This window comes from Adelges cooleyi, unplaced genomic scaffold, assembly GCF_023614345.1.
Source record: "Adelges cooleyi isolate 19-005CV unplaced genomic scaffold, UGA_ACOO_1.1 ACOO_flye_CR_arks_rails_tigmint_CR_PRNA_376, whole genome shotgun sequence".
Taxonomy (NCBI): Eukaryota; Metazoa; Arthropoda; class Insecta; order Hemiptera; family Adelgidae; genus Adelges; species Adelges cooleyi.
The window spans coordinates 2908833-2925299 of record NW_026096053.1 but is presented as its reverse complement, the minus strand read 5'-3'; the positions used below and the strand labels follow the sequence as shown (position 1 = coordinate 2925299).

Sequence of the window (16467 nt, the reverse complement as noted above, 5' to 3'; positions counted from 1 at the left end):
AAAATTTTTCCTACCTGTTAAAATCTGATTTTTCGAGTATTTGATTGAATATTGTAGCAAATCAATTGTAGGCATCTATTGTGTATAGTTTTTATTTAATATATCTATCAATAAAGATGCTAAATTTGGTTTAATAATATTATATTTAAAAAAAAGGCACTAGTTACTATTAATATTATATATTATACATCACACATATAAAATTGCAAGGTAAAATCAGCACAAATAAGTCATAAATATAAAAAATGTTCTTTGCTATAAAATTTTAATTAATAAATATTTGTTAAACTCGTAGCCTAATAATTAACGTTACTGATTTCAAAACAGTCAGAAACTTCAATTTCGTAGTGTACCGTGAACGGTTATTTGGATCTATTGGCACTAATGTGCGAGCTATCTGATTTAATAACATGAGAATTAAATAAAATAAAAAGCTCTACCCCAATGAGGATATAAGGTAGCCTGGTATATATACTGCCCTTTCGTTGCCAGATTGGTTTCCAAAAATACAGGTTTGATTTTAACATAAATTAATTAGATGTGGGCCATTATTGGGGGCAAATTTAATGGACACCGCGTTCCCCTAATTTGTGATTTGATGGACTAATTTTTGTGGAGTTATGTGAAACCCAAGTTATTCTTTAATCATCCAAATACCGTCCAAAAATGTTAACAAAAAATAATTGGTTTTATGGCAATATCCCTAACCTATTTTCGACTGTGTTAATTGTGGGTTTGAAGAACCTTAGTACTAAATATGTTCAACCGTATGAGATCATCATAAACACTTCATATAGGCACCTAGAATATTTATTATAATTAAAATAGAATAAATAGAATAGTATTTCATTTTATTAAATAACGTAATGTGTAATTTTTAAGAACTTTTATCTAATAATACGTTACTATAAAGATAGATAATATTTTAGATTAATTAAAGGGTTTCGTCCAGTTTCCCCAAAGGCCTGGGAGATGTATTGTGTTTTATTTCTAAAAATAAATTGGATCAAATGTTTTCGAATTTGTTTTCAAGTTTTGATAGTTAAAAGCGATTAAATTATCAGAAGAGTTCTAACTCGAAATCACTTCTTCGAAATTAAATTATCAGGAGACGATTATACATAGTTATATGACAGTACCTCACCACTAACATTACGGTATAACATAAAACCATTTTTTAAATTTTTTTTATGAAAAACCGATAAATTAAAAACGGCATTACATTAAAAGAAAAAATGGTATATTGATTTAATAAAAATATAGAGAAGGTACCTTACCTATACTACCTGATACTAATGTCTGAATAAAATTAACATAGATAATAAAAGACATTTGTAATTGATATAATTTCCGGCTAGGATAAGTGAATGTAAGCTATGTAATTGAAAACCTACTCACAACGGGCAACCACAATTGACACTCAGAAGTCAAAATATTTAAAAAATCAAAAGCTTATCGGAAAATCAATCGTTTCCAAACATTTTAAGCCACCTGTATGTCAAAATGTATATGAATTGTAAGTATGATACTTTAAACTAAAAAGTTTTAAGTAAATTCTTCGATTCAAGTACAAGCACACCGTACTATTCTTTTTTTTTATTATTTAAAAAAAAATAATTTACAATAAGGTATTCAATATTATGAAATATACCACATAGAAAAACAAATATTATGTATTATAAGCATTGTTTAAATATTTTATGACTCATCTACCTACTCTAGATTTGTAAAGCATTACACTAAAGTAAATAACCAAACAATTTTCATGTAAAAATTAAATTTTTTTAGAATTTATACTAAAATGTTTAGAATTATAAGCCTATTTTTTCGAATCAGATGTAGGAATTTGCAATACTCTACATTTTGGGGACACAACATAAAGCTGTTACAGGTAAAAAAAGTTTTTTCTGTAGATATCCAAAACAAATATATACATTTGATATCGTTAATACAAATATAAATCTACTTGGTTATACAGATGCCTTAATAATGTTCAAACCCAAAATTTTGTTGACGTTAAATGCAAATAAAACTACAAACCTGTAAAAATGAATTATATAAATTCAAGCCGCTGAATACTTGATTTCATATTTATGTTCATAGTTTGACAATTCGCGTTTCTATATTATAGTCATGTACTCAAAACTGTTTTTAAAGTTTTTACTTGCATTGTCGGTATGTATTCCTCACCGATTCATATTGGCTAATAACGATGCTGTGGTTGAACTGGAAGAGTTAATCCAAAACACTGGCTGGAAATCAATAGAAAATGTAAAAATCTTAGACGACGGTAAAGAAATAACTATGTTAAATCTGTTAAATGCCTCTAATAGTGAAATAACTTCTGAAAGCTCTAACGGACAGTTGACAAGACATTTGGCAATCATGCTAAGCTGTGAACAATCAAAATTTGTAAGAGAGTACATTATTTCAGTTTTAAGCATTATAAAAATATGCGGAACTCAAGCATTCGGGAAAAAACTTTCCATTTGCTTTAATTCATTATTGGGAAGTATTGAAAAAATCGATTTTATGATCACACAGATGTTGAACGTTTTGACGTATTTCTATCAGTTGTCCCCTACTAACACCGATATTAAACACTTTTATCACGCTTTGATGGCTTTGAAACTTTACTCAGAGTATGAGACAAATACCTTTACGGAGTCTAGTTTTTTTGATGATGAAAGTAAACCAAATGCAAATAATATCGCTATGAAATATCAAGAAATTGAACAACTACTTTATTCCAGCGATCTTCAAATACAAAGGTTTACGGCAATGTACTGCTTGCCAACAATTGAACCAATACGACTAAATGATATACCCATTTATACCAAGATATTGTTTTCTAATGAAAGTTCTCATACAAATGAAAATTTTAGTAAAGCAACATCGAATATAGTGAATAAATTCAATGAGGAACATTTTGTTGCACTCGGATTTGCACATCTGGAATTATATAAGATTAATAACAAGAATATCGACTTAGAGCACATATATGAATTACTTGATCAACAGCAGCAAGATGGTCACAAAATACGATTACGCTGGTTAGACGAGCCTACAGAGGTAACAACCATCATACAAGAAGTTAAATCTCAGTACAGTACCAAGAAATTTGCCGCATTCCAAAAATTATCTCTGAAGTCTATCACCCAGATGTTTTATAAACTGTTATTAGTAACTGTCCAGGCTTTCCAGACTTTCCAGACATCGAGTGATACAAAAAACGAAATAAGACCACCGAATTTTTTTACTATGTTGATAAACAATCGGATAGGTCTTAAAAACGTGGTTCAGCATGGTATATGTACTTCATTGAGAATGTTATTTCAAAGTATTTTCCTTTTCCTTTTTCGGTCAAGCAAACCAATAGACAATGGACTGGCGTCGGCCAAGAAAGAGTTTTGGGTAAATTTTAAAAACGAATTGATAAAATTTCTGTCTGTAGATTGGCCAGCAGAGGAAACAGAGACTTTAAAAATTCTTATTGTTTATTTAGAAAATGAGTATATTGTAGATCCAGAAGAAGTGGTTGAGCTATTGGAATTAGAAATGAAAACGACTAGTGCTGACTTCGCTGACAATGAAGAGAATCTCGAAGAGATTGACTACGTTAAACGATTAGATAACCTTATGAAATTTACTGATGATGTTGTAAAACTGAGAATGTCTATAAATAATGTAAACCTTAACAATGCTTTATTGTTGAAAGCTTCCGATTTTGAAGAAACTAAATTGATAGAACTCTCTGAAGAATTCGATAGTGTGACCCAGTATAATGTTTCTAACTTGTTAACAGGCATTGTAGATGTCTTCACCTTTTTCAAAATACATCTGGATCGCTTTAACTGTTCAGAGACAAGTGAAGCTATTTCTAATTTTAAAAATTTAAGTTTATTAGCTGAAAAATTCCAGAGACAATTATTATCGATAGTTCGGATTTTGTATTTACAAATGATTAAAACACCAAAAGCAGAAAACGTGAATATTCGAAATGCAATCGTTTTAATGTTTATGTTTGATACAAACTTAACAAATCCAGCGGAAAATAACGTAAATGTCGATTTACAGAAAGCGAATGACAATTTACAGAAAGTAAACAAGCTTAAACAATTGACCCTACTCATTATAAATGAAATTCAATACTTCATTGTACAAACCTATGGCGCTTATGCATACAAAAACAGGATGCTAATAAAAAAGAGATCTGAGTCATCAAGAAGACCCCAAACTACAAATAATACAGTTATTGCGAGCATTGCGGCTGTTATACAATATATGAGGGCCATACCCCCGATCGATAATGAATGTGAGATTACCAAAAGTTTAGGATCTTTTGATACGCTTGTAGATGGTGAAAAAGAAGATCTTAATCCGCTAAAATGTATTACCGAATTAAAGTTCCAGTGGGATGGAACATTACAATTAATTCGAACTATTCGAGATGATGTCCTATCTAGTATAAATCCAAAAAAGTTTGCTGTGTATCAGGGTTTGGTTCAAAACAGTGTAACATCCATATTTTTAGGATACATATTGAATATTTTACAGGCTGCAGGTCAAAACGAAGTTAATTTTACCGACGTTCAAATAGCATCGATTTTGGAAAATTTCAAACAATTTGAAAGCATCGTGTATCCTAATTTAAAAATGGATTCTCCCAAATACATTTTCAACATCCTCGTTTGGTGTTTCAGGCAAAACAAAACTTCCGGTCTGAAAGCGACTATTTTAAAGGATAAAATCGAAAGAAAAATTGAATTTTATGGTATAAACATTTCCCATTACTACAGCGTTTTGAAGTCAAACAACATAATCAGTGACGTACATGCAAGCGGTGCTGTCCAAGAAACCTATATAGAACCGTTAAAAGTATTTGTGGAACAATGGGTGGTGAAGTTTAAGCACGATTTCTACTGCGTCGAAAATTTCATGAAATTGGTTATATAAAACTGCCAGTGAATTTATTATTTAATTTTAAATTAATTTTCTGATGGGTATTTTTATCCAGTTTTTCTTAATTATTAATCGTTTAATTATTTTCTCAATTAAACAAAACTAACTGTCTTTCAATTCAGAAGACACTAATGTTATTTGTTCATAAGAATAAATCACTATTAAGTATGATTTAAAAAAATGTTAAGCTAGTTATGTTTTAAGGTATTATTGCCATACTAAGTATTAATGATTATTTGACAGTTCATATGTTAAAATGTGGTATGTTGTAATAAATATCAAATAAATAAATTTTAAATATCATAATTTAGTTGTATTATTTAATTAATGTCTATTTTTAGTATTAGACACCTACTCTACTACAAATTGACTGGTTCAATATTTTCTATTTGTTTCTTAAGTATTTACAAAAGCATACTTAGTTTAATGAGCATAAAGAGGACCTATAGAATCAGAATGATGTTAAGTGAATAATACATTCCAGTAAAATTGATATTTTACTCGTTTTGACAATTATAGCGTTGACAACTTGTTGAGTTGACAACGGTCTACGGGTGTTTAAGTAAAGTTATTAAGTGATTTGACAGCCAGTGTTTCCCTATAAAAGGAAAATAATTTTATTTATTATCATTGGATAAAACGCTCTCTGCGTGGTAAAATATTTACAGCTTGACACAGTAGCAACTAATGGCTAAAAGCAGTGCTACACGAACTAAAATTCTACCAAAACATTAACATTAAAACATGATTTTGGTGTGGTCGAATATAATAACTGTCAGGTATTTTATATTCGAAACAACAAAACCCTACTTACATAATTCGACAACAGCAATTCTAAAGAATTTAAGAACTTTTAAAATTAATCTATGCAATATTTAGTGTCCGATAAAAAATATATAGTTTTATTCCTTACAAACCGATCGTGAGGGTTCGGTTAATTTTTTTTGGGGGAGTGCAAAGACTTCACCCGCATGATCTTGAAGGAGGAGTTTCATCCTTTAGTCCAGCAAAAAAAATGAAATTTATTTTTTGAAGTAGGTTTGCTAAAAAAAATGTTTAAAACAAATCTAGTTCTGTATGGACTAAACGTCACTAGGCCTAGGCTGAGTCGTACTTAAAGTTATTCGCACGTTAAATGCGCACCTGCAATCCTAACCATTAAACTAAAACTCCGTCCAAGAAGAACAATCGTATTGAATAAAGTAAATGGATATGAGCATTACTTTCAAAACAGGAGCCTTATCATTTACTACTATTTATCTTTTTATATACCAACCATACTATTTGACGCCATTTTGGGATAAATTACTGAAATGTCAATGGTTAATGGTTTAAAGCTACATATGTACGACCTCGCATTTTATTTTCAATGCCTTCAAATACCAATAAATAAAAATGGAAGGTTTAAAAAATTTAACAATTTATGCTGTTGATATTTCTTATAGTTGTTTTTAATGAATTGCTAGATATATTATTTTTGTTCTTAAATCGTGGCTTACACAATTCTGCGTCCGCTTTCTAACGTCAAGTTCGCCATATTCTAATGAATCATCACCAATAAAATGTAGGTATGTGTAAGACTTCTGACAACATTTAAAAACATATAGTTATTGCAAACAGTGTGATTGGAAGTAATATTTCTCTAAAATATTACATTGCATAATTTGTATTTGCTATTTACACGATGTTTACATAGTCATAGAATGTGTGGAACCGAAGCAGTATATAATATAAATCACCATGGGCAAAATATGAATAATACCATAAAAAATGTCAAAACCAATAATTTGTGGATGTAATATGCAAATAACTACTAAACACAAAAAATGAATGTCTATATGTAAACTGTTGATCGCCTGTTTTAACACGTTTACCCATATTGTAGGTAGTAACACGTATCTAAATGCAGTCATGCACTTAAAATTGCTTTTGAACTGTTTACTTGTTTTTTTGGTAAGTATTCCGCACCATACAATTTTGGCTCAGGACAATGCGACGATTAAGCTGAATGAGTTGATGAAAAACCCCGAATGGGGTTCGTTGAAAAAAGAAAAAATCATAGACGACGGTAAGGAAATAACTATGTTAGAGATAATGAATGCCTTTGGCAATAAAAATATAATCTCTGAAACATCTAACGAGTCGCTGATGAGACATTTGACAATAGTCCTAAGCTGTGATCAATCAAAATTCGTAAGACAGTATATCGTTTTAGTATTAGCTGCTATACTTGAGTGTAGAGTGATAAAAGTTGTGGGAAACCATTTCAATTGTGTTAATTTATTGTTGGAAAATATTAAAAATATCGACTCTATGATCACACAGATGTTGAACATTTTGACGTATTTCTATCAGTTGTCACCTACCTCAACCGATTTTAAACAATTTTATAACGCGTTGATGGCCTTGAAACTTTACTCAGAGTATGAGACAAATACCTTTATGGAGTCTAATTTTTTAGAAGCTCTAAGTAAACCAAATGAAATAAAAATCGAAATGAAATTTCAAGAAATAGAAAAAAAAATGTTTTCTATCAATCATCAACTACAAATGTTTGCGGCAATGTACTGTTTGCCGATACCTATACAATTACGCCAAAATGAAATAATATCTCAAAAAAAACCAAGTTTTAAATTAATGCAAAATACTATGAAGGAATTAGTAAACACTTACAACGAAAGGTTTGTTGCACTCGGATTTGAACATTTGGATCTATATAATAATGATGCAATAAATGCCGACTTGGATACCATATGGAGATTACTTGATCAACAGCAGCCAGGTGGTCACAAAACACGAATCCTATGGTTAGGTGAGCCTAAAGAGGTAAAAGCCGTTGTACATGAAGTCGCATCTCAGTACGGTACGAAGAAACTCGCCACATTCCAAAAATTAACACTTAAGTCTATCGCCCAGATGTTTTATAAAATAATATTAGTAACTGTGCAGACTAGTTTCAGTGATACAAAAAACAAAGTTGACGAAGGACTCTGCCCGCTAAATTTTTTTACCACGTTAAGAAAAAATTGGGTAGAGCTTAAGAATGATCATTTCCCAGCTATTAGAGAGGCTTGTTTGTCTATTAGACACTTCAAACCCGTAGAAGAATGTCAGGAAAGCTTTTACAAATCATTGAATGGGATATGGTTGAATTTCATTGACATAAAGCGCACAGCTATTGCTGTAGCATGTTCTAAGGTCACAAGCCCTCACAAAGAAAACCTGCGTCAGTGTGGTCGATTATTTTCATTTCGTTTTAAACAGTTACTACAAAGTATCAACCTTCTTATTTTTCGACCAACCGCATTGACGAAGGCAGAGTTTTGGGACAGTTTAAAAAACGAATTAATAAAATTTCGGTCCCTTGATTGGCCAGCAGAGATAGCTGAGACTTTGGAAACTCTTACATTTTATTTAGAAAATGAGCAAAATAATGTAAATCCAGAAGAAGTAATTGGGCTTTTGGAATTAGAAATGAAAACATCTAGTGCTGATTTCGGTGACAAAGAAGTGTCAATTGACATTGAAAACCCGTTAGAGATTGTTAGTAACTTCACAGAAGTGGTGATGGAGCTGAGAAAGTCCATAAATAATGTAAATTATAGCAACGTTATGTTGTTCAACGCCTTCGATTTTGAGGAAACCATATCGATAGAACCCGATAATGAACTCGACGATATAGCTTTAAACAAAGTTTGTAAATTATCGACAAACGTTTTAAAACTCTTTGATCTAATTGTACGAATTATAAATTTCCACGACCACGAGAAAATACAAATCAGGAAATTCGTCATAAGACGTTCGGTATTCGCGGTCGACGAACTCTATAAAAAATTGCCAAAATTACTCCAATCAATGTTATACCATTTGTCCAAAGCACCAAGAGCAGAAAACATAAACCTTAGGAGTGCGATATTCTTAATGTACATGTACAAAGCATGGATAATACAGGCGATGGGTAAACAGGAAATTCAAGTTCTTTGGCAACCAAACCAGCTTAAACGATTAACCTTGTTAATTATGAGTCAACTGGAAATCTACGTAGTTCAAAATTGTGGTGTTAATAATTACATTAAAACAGTAATAAACGCCCAAACTTATGATATGTACGGCCTTTTTGCCACCGAGACAATCAAGCAGATTTTTGATAGTATAGACAGTGGCATCAATGTAACACAGGACACATTCATGCCGCTTTTCGTTAATAAACCTGAAGTTAGTTTAAGTAAAGTTTCTATTGAAAGGCTCGTGGACGGAGATTTTAGTCCGTTGGATTGTATCGATGAGTTAAAATTCCAATGGGATGGAACGTCAAAATCGATTCAAACTATTCGAACTGAAGTCGTACCCAGTATGAATCCAAATAAGTTTGTCATGTATCAGACTTTGGTTCAAAACAGCGGAACGTCTATAGTTTTAGGTTACATATTGAATATTTTACTGGATGTGGGTCAACAAAAAGTAAATTTTAAAGATCATCATATCGCGTCGGTTTTATTAAAAATCGAACAATTTGAAAGCACTGTGTATCCTAGTTCAAAAGTGGATTCGCCTAGAACAGTTTTCAATGGCTTTATTTGGTGTATTAAACAACACAAAATTTCCTATGTCAGGGCGAATATTTTGAAAAATAAAATCGAAAGGAAAATAGAATCTTATGGTATGAACATCACTGATTACTACGGCGTTATGAAGGCAAACAAAATAATTAGGGAAAATGCAAGCGGTAATGTCCAAAAAACCTATATAGAACCGTTGGAACTATTTGTGGACTGTTGGGTTGATATGTTTGACCACGACTTTTACTGCGTCGCAAATTACATGAAAATGATAATTTAATATTAAGAGTGAATTAATTAATTTTAACACTTTATTATTGGGACACCAACATTCCGAAAGAAATTAAAACATAGTTTTTATAAATAGAATGTAAAAACGAAAATAATTTTTTAGTTAATATTTCTAATTTTGTCAGTAACTAAAACTCAAAATATATGAATGAGCGGTTAAGAAAAAATATTAAATGCATAGTAAACAGTGTTTGACATCAATAATAAATATCTTATTTACGAATTAAGGTATTAGTATAGGTAGTGAACACTAATGATTAATTATCATTTTACATGTTAAAATATTGTGTATGTAATATTTCTAAAATAAATCAATTTTAAATAATAAATTAATGTCGATTTTTAATGTTTTATACATATTCTACAACATAACCGACTAGTACTAAACTTTCACATTGTTTCTGATGTGTTTACATAGGCTTAGGTACCTAGGTTGATAAGTATAAACGGGCCTATAAAATCGGAATGATGTTAAGTGAGTAATATATTCTAGTTTAACTGATATTTTACTCGTTTTGTAGTCTTCGAATACTTGATGAGTCTACTGTGAAATATTTGTCTGACATTCTTTGAAAATAATTTTTAAGAGATTGCTGTTTAAACATCTTAAGTGATGTGACAGCCAACCGTTTTTTAATAAATGAAAAATACTTTTATTTTTTTATCACTGATTAAAGCGCTTTTTGCTTGGTCAAGGTTTTACAAATAGTTTAATATTATGATTTAGCACAATGGGAATCAACGGCGAAACGTACGACAATAATTATCAAACATCTACTAAAGTAAGAACATTAAAACGAGATATTGGTGTGGTTGAATATTATTACTGCTAGCTACATATTTGGAACTCTAGACGGCCAAACCCGAATTATACATAATAAGACAATAATACGTGTTGCGCATGTAATCGAATGAATTCTTGATTAATCAGTTAGAGAAAAAAATTAAATTTAGCTAATTATAGCGTTATAAGAACATTGAGTGTTCACATAAACTTCAACGTAGAGATCAGAGTGTGTCGAGAACGATTAGGTTGATTCACTGGCAATAATGTGCAAAATAATTGATCAGAGCTAAGAATAGGGAAATTCCTACGAGAGAGTGGTATAGCTAAGTATGGACACTGCACTTTTGTCTACAGTTGCGTATTAAAAAAGCAAATTTGACTACCAGTGAGTGGAAAAACTCAATACGTTTCATATTTGGTATGACATCCTCTTAAGATATCTATTATTATAATGAACAGACGGGCAACAGGTAGATGGCCATCGAAATCGCCACTATAGGACGTTCATCTTGCAGTGAAAAACTACAAATAGAATAACTCTTCCTTGATCCAGATATTTGCTGAGAGACTAATAATAATTAGTTCGAATGTGGAAGTGTATCAAGAGAAGAGGGTGTTATATCTACCAACCAAAACATCGATGTAAATTTGAGATAAATAACTATGAGACGTTTTGTTTTGCATCTAGAAGTATGACCGTATTGGTATTCTCAATTTTATCAAAAAAATGTATAGAAATATTGAAAGATACATAGAAAATTTATGCTTCATACATTTTTTACAGGTTTTTTTAAATTAATAGCTAGATATATGATTGTTATTTTTATATCTATTTTCCAAATGACTTCAGCAATCCACTTTGGAAAATTGAACTCTTTTAGTAAAAAAACATCATATTAATTCACTTCTCTTTCTATTCTCGATCGTCTCCATATAAAATTGTTTCAATAGGCAAATTCGTTTTGGAATCTATATCATAATAATAATAATTCAAATTTCTATCAAGATTAAGAATTTACAGGGTATCTATCTCATGTAAGATACTCATTTTCTCAGAAAATCGGAATATTTTGAAAAAAAAAAAATTTTCCTATACTTGTAGATACAATGTACATTGTACATATATTACTATATTTTTTTTTAATACGTTAAACATTTTTATCTTAATCACTTATGTGTAAAAAAGTATGGATATATATTTTTTAATGGGGATATATGTTTTTAATTCCATTAGAATGTAGACAAAAAATTTAAAAATATTTTAGAGTTTGAATTTTTAATTTTCATTACGCTGTTCGTTTGCTATGACAATGCAAAGTTATTACATTTCCCCTTATTATTATCATATGTCTTCGGTTTCCAAATTCCAGTTGCCCATAAAATTCACATATTTATGTGCGCATTTTCCGATAGCCGTGAACATCAATAACGAGACACAATGAAATGGTTTAGATAATAATAGACAAGCGGATCTTATCTACCTATTGAAACACGGTGATAGTGATAGTAACAGTGTTATCGGCTGGGTCAATATTATTATTAAAGGGGAAACTATTGAGCTATTTTTGTAAGAAACAAAAGAATATTGATCTTAAATTCAAATTTTTACATTGTCATAGCAAAGGAAGAGATTGTTGATAATTCAAAATTAAATTCCTAACAATTTTAAACATTTTTTGTCTAGATATTTATGGAATTAAAAACATATGTTCACATTAAAAAAAACGAATTCCATCCTTCTTTTACGTATAAACGATAATGATGAAAATCTTCTAAGTACTGAAAAATAAAGTAAAATATGTACCTAATACTGTAGGGAAAAAATACATCAGATGGATCACTCAGTATATGATCGTGCCGTTATATAAATTAATTTATCTAAAAAATTGTTATTTTTTAATTATAATGAAGATAAATAGTATCAAAATATGATACATTCGCAGTTTATAGCTAAATGACATAGACAAATTGTGATTTAAAAAATTGACTTTCGGCGTTGAATTGAACGGTTATGCATCTGTTTTCAACCATCTGTTAAAACGGCAACACAATGGTTGAAAAAATTATAGTCTTTTAGATTATTACAACATACATAATTCAAATGTACCATATTCTAGAGAATAAATTACCAATAAAAGTAGATATGTATAAAAAAATCTGACAACATTTAATATATTAGAGTATGTATAATGATAGCCGTTAGGCATATTATATCAAATCAAATGTAGAAATTTACACTATTCTACATTTTGTGGACGTATTATAAAGCTGTTACAGGAAAAAAAAGAAAAGCTGTTTATGTAGATATATAAAACAAATACATAACTTTAATAAAAATATTACGAATGTAAATCAACACGGCCATACAGATGCGTGAACGACGTTCATACCCAAAAAAATGTTAACGTTAAATGCAAATAAGATAACAAAAGCTTAAAAATTAAATTGTTGCGCTGAGTACTATGTTATGTTCACAGCTCTAGATCATTCGCGTTTCACTATTGTATTCATGTACTCAAACGGTTTTTTACTCAAAATTTATTTTAAACTTCTCAATGCAAATACTGTTTAACGACTGCTTTAAAAATTTATGCCCGTATTAAAGGCAATAATACGTATCTAAATACAGTCATGTACTTCATGTTTTTTTTCAAATTTTTACTTGTTTTCTCTCACCAAATAATCTTGGCTCAAAACAATGATGCGGTTAAACTGGAAGAGTTGATCAAAAACCCTGGCTGGAGCCTGATGAAAAGCGAAAAAATCATAGACGATGGTAAGGTAATAACTATGTTAGAACTATTAAATGCCTTTGGCGATAAAAATACAATCTCTGAAATACCTACCGAACCGCTGATAAGACATTTGACAATAGTTCTAAGTTGTGATCAATCAAAATTCGTCAGAAAATACATGATATTAGTTTTAAGCATTCTACGTTTATGTAGAGAGCAAGCAGATTTCCCCTTCGACTACAACAATTGTTTTAATTCAACGTTGAAAAATATTCGAAATATCGATTTTATGGTTACTAGAATGTTAAACATTTTGACGTATTTCTATCAGTTGTCACCTACCTTCACCGATTTTAAACACTTTTATAACGCGTTGATGGCCTTGAAACTTTACTCTGAATATGAGTCGAAGGCCGCAACGCAATCCACTTTAATAAACGCTGAAAAGAAACCAGATAAAATAACAATTGAACTAAAATTTAAGGAAATTGAACAATTATATTTTTCCATCGATCTTCAAATACAAACGTTTGCGGTAATATACTGCCTGCCAACAATTCAACCATTACGCCAAATAGATATAGAAGTTCAATATGAGAAATATATCCGAATGTTGCTAAACACTGAAGAAGACAGAAAATTGCATACAAATGAAGATTACAGTGAAGCAATATTGAATATTATAAATACATTTAACGAGGAACGTTATCTTGCACTCGGATTTAAACATTTGGAATTATGTAGTATTAATAACATAAATATCGACATACAGCACATATGGAAAATACTTGAACAACACCAGCCAGATGGTCACAAAATACGAATCCGCTGGTTAAACGAGCCTACAGAGGTAACAACCATCATACAAGAAGTCAAATCTCAGTACAGTACCAAGAAATTTGCCGCATTCCAAAAATTATCTCTGAAGTCTTTCGCACAGATGTTTTATAAACTATTATTAGTAACTGTCCAGGCTATATTTAATGAAACAAAAATCAAAATTTACGAAGGACACTGTCCGCCGAATTTTTTTAGCATGTTAAGATACAACTGGGTAGAACTTAAAAGCAATGATTTCCCGGCTATTAGAGAGGCTTGTTTATCTATTAGAAACTCCATTTCAAAAGGAGATTGTCAGGAAACTTTTTACAATTCTTTGAAAAGGCGTTGGATGAATTTTAAGGCTATAAAACTACCTGCCATCGCTGCAGCGTGTTTTACGGTTACAGTCTGGTCCACGATACCAAACGTACCTGAGTATAATAAATGGATATCAATATTAATTGAAAGTATTTACTCTTTCCTTTATCGACCATCCAAAGCGATAGCCAACAGACTGGCGTCAACCAAGAAAGAGTTTTGGGGCCTTTTTAAAAACGAATTAAAAAGATTTCTGTCTGTAGATTGGCCAGCAGAAATAGCTGAGACTTTGGAAACTCTTACATTTTACTTCGAAAATGAGCACAACAATGTAAAGCCAGAAGATGTGATTGGACTTTTGGAATTAGAAATGAAAACAGCTAGTGCAGACTTCGCTGACAATGAAGAGACTCTGAGGGAGATTGACTCCGACAAACGTTTAGAAATCCTTAGGGAGTTCACCGATAATATAGTAAAGCTGAAAAAATCTATTAATAATATAAACATTAACAATGTTTTATTGTTTAACGCTTCCAATTTTGATGAAACTAAATTAGTAAGACCCTCTAAAGTATTCGATGATGTGGCTCTGCAAAAAGTTTGTAAATTGTCAACAAGCCTTATAGAATTCTTCACTTTACTCAAAAATGATTTGGGTTTCTACAACCAACAAGAAAAAAGATTTTCTAATTTTATTTTTAATCGTATGTGTTTCGTAACTGATAATCTCCAAGAACGATTATTATCGATAGTGCATTTTTTGTTATTAGAGATGCTTAAAGCACCAAAAACAGAAAACGTGAATCTTAGAAACGCAATCGTTTTAATGTTTATGTTTGATACAAAATTAATAAATCCAATGAATGATGACGTAAATGACGGTTCATGGATAGTGGAGCAGCTTAAACAATTAACTCTGTTAATAATAAATCAAATTAATTACTACGTTGTAAACAATTGTGATATACTAGAATATAAAAGTAGGATAAGTGGTCTTCAAAATGCACATAGACAAATTATTTATGATATCGATAATTTAGTACTTGAAATGAGGGACATACCGCTGATCGATGATGAATGTAAGATTACCATAAGTTTAGGATCTTTTGATGCGCTTGTAGATGGTAAAAAAGATGATCTTAATCCGCTAAAATGTATCGCAGAATTAAAATTCCAATGGGATGGAGCATTACAATTAATTCAAACTATTCGAAAAGAAGTCTTATCCAGTATAAATCCAAAAAAGTTTGCTGAGTATCAAGTTTTGGTTCAAAACAGTGTAACGTCCATATTTTTAGGATACATCTTGAATATTTTACAAGCTGCAGGTCAAAACGAAGTAAAATTTACCAACCTTCAAATAGCGTCGATTTTGGAAAAATTCGAACAATTTGAAAGCATGGTGTATCCTAATTTAAAAGTGGATTCCCCTGAATACAATTTTAATATCTTTGTTTGGTGTTTCAAGCAAAATCAAATTTCCGGAATTAAGGCGACTATTTTGAAGTATAAAATCGAAAGGAAAATTGAATTTTATGGTATAAACATTTCCCATTACTACAGCGTTTTGAAGTCAAATAACATAATCAGTGACGTACATGCAAGCGGTGATGTCAATAAAAACCTTATAGCACCGTTAAAAGTATTTGTGGAACAATGGGTAGCGAAGTTTGAAAACGATTTTTACTGCGTCGAGAATTACATGAAATTGATAATATAAAATAGCTAGTAAAATCATGTTAAAATATTGTATGAGTAATATTTATAATAAAATAACTAAATTAAATTATATAATGACGACTATTTTTGTTATTTAATATTACGAATTGACTGATACGGTAGTTTCTAATTGTTGCTACACGACTAATAACGTAGGAAAATAATTAGTTGAAATATTTTTAAAATAAATATAATAGTTAAAAAGGTAATACTATGATAATTTATTGTAATTTAAAAACTAGCACATAAACAAATTGCCACATTTTTCACATTT

General features: G+C 30.5%; 2 protein-coding genes across 2 annotated transcripts in view; both read left to right on the top strand.

Moving 5' to 3' along the window:
- The window catches only part of LOC126840789 (ADAMTS-like protein 1), a 204442-nt gene that overhangs the window by 64290 nt on the left and 123685 nt on the right, over window positions 1–16467 (top strand). The window lies entirely within an intron of this gene.
- LOC126840790 (uncharacterized) lies at window positions 2103–16225 on the top strand. The gene is made up of 2 exons (XM_050576734.1): window positions 2103–3072; window positions 14185–16225. The coding sequence occupies exons 1-2, from the start codon at window positions 2134–2136 to the stop codon at window positions 16192–16194; spliced, it is 2949 nt and encodes a 982-aa protein (XP_050432691.1). The 5' UTR covers window positions 2103–2133; the 3' UTR covers window positions 16195–16225.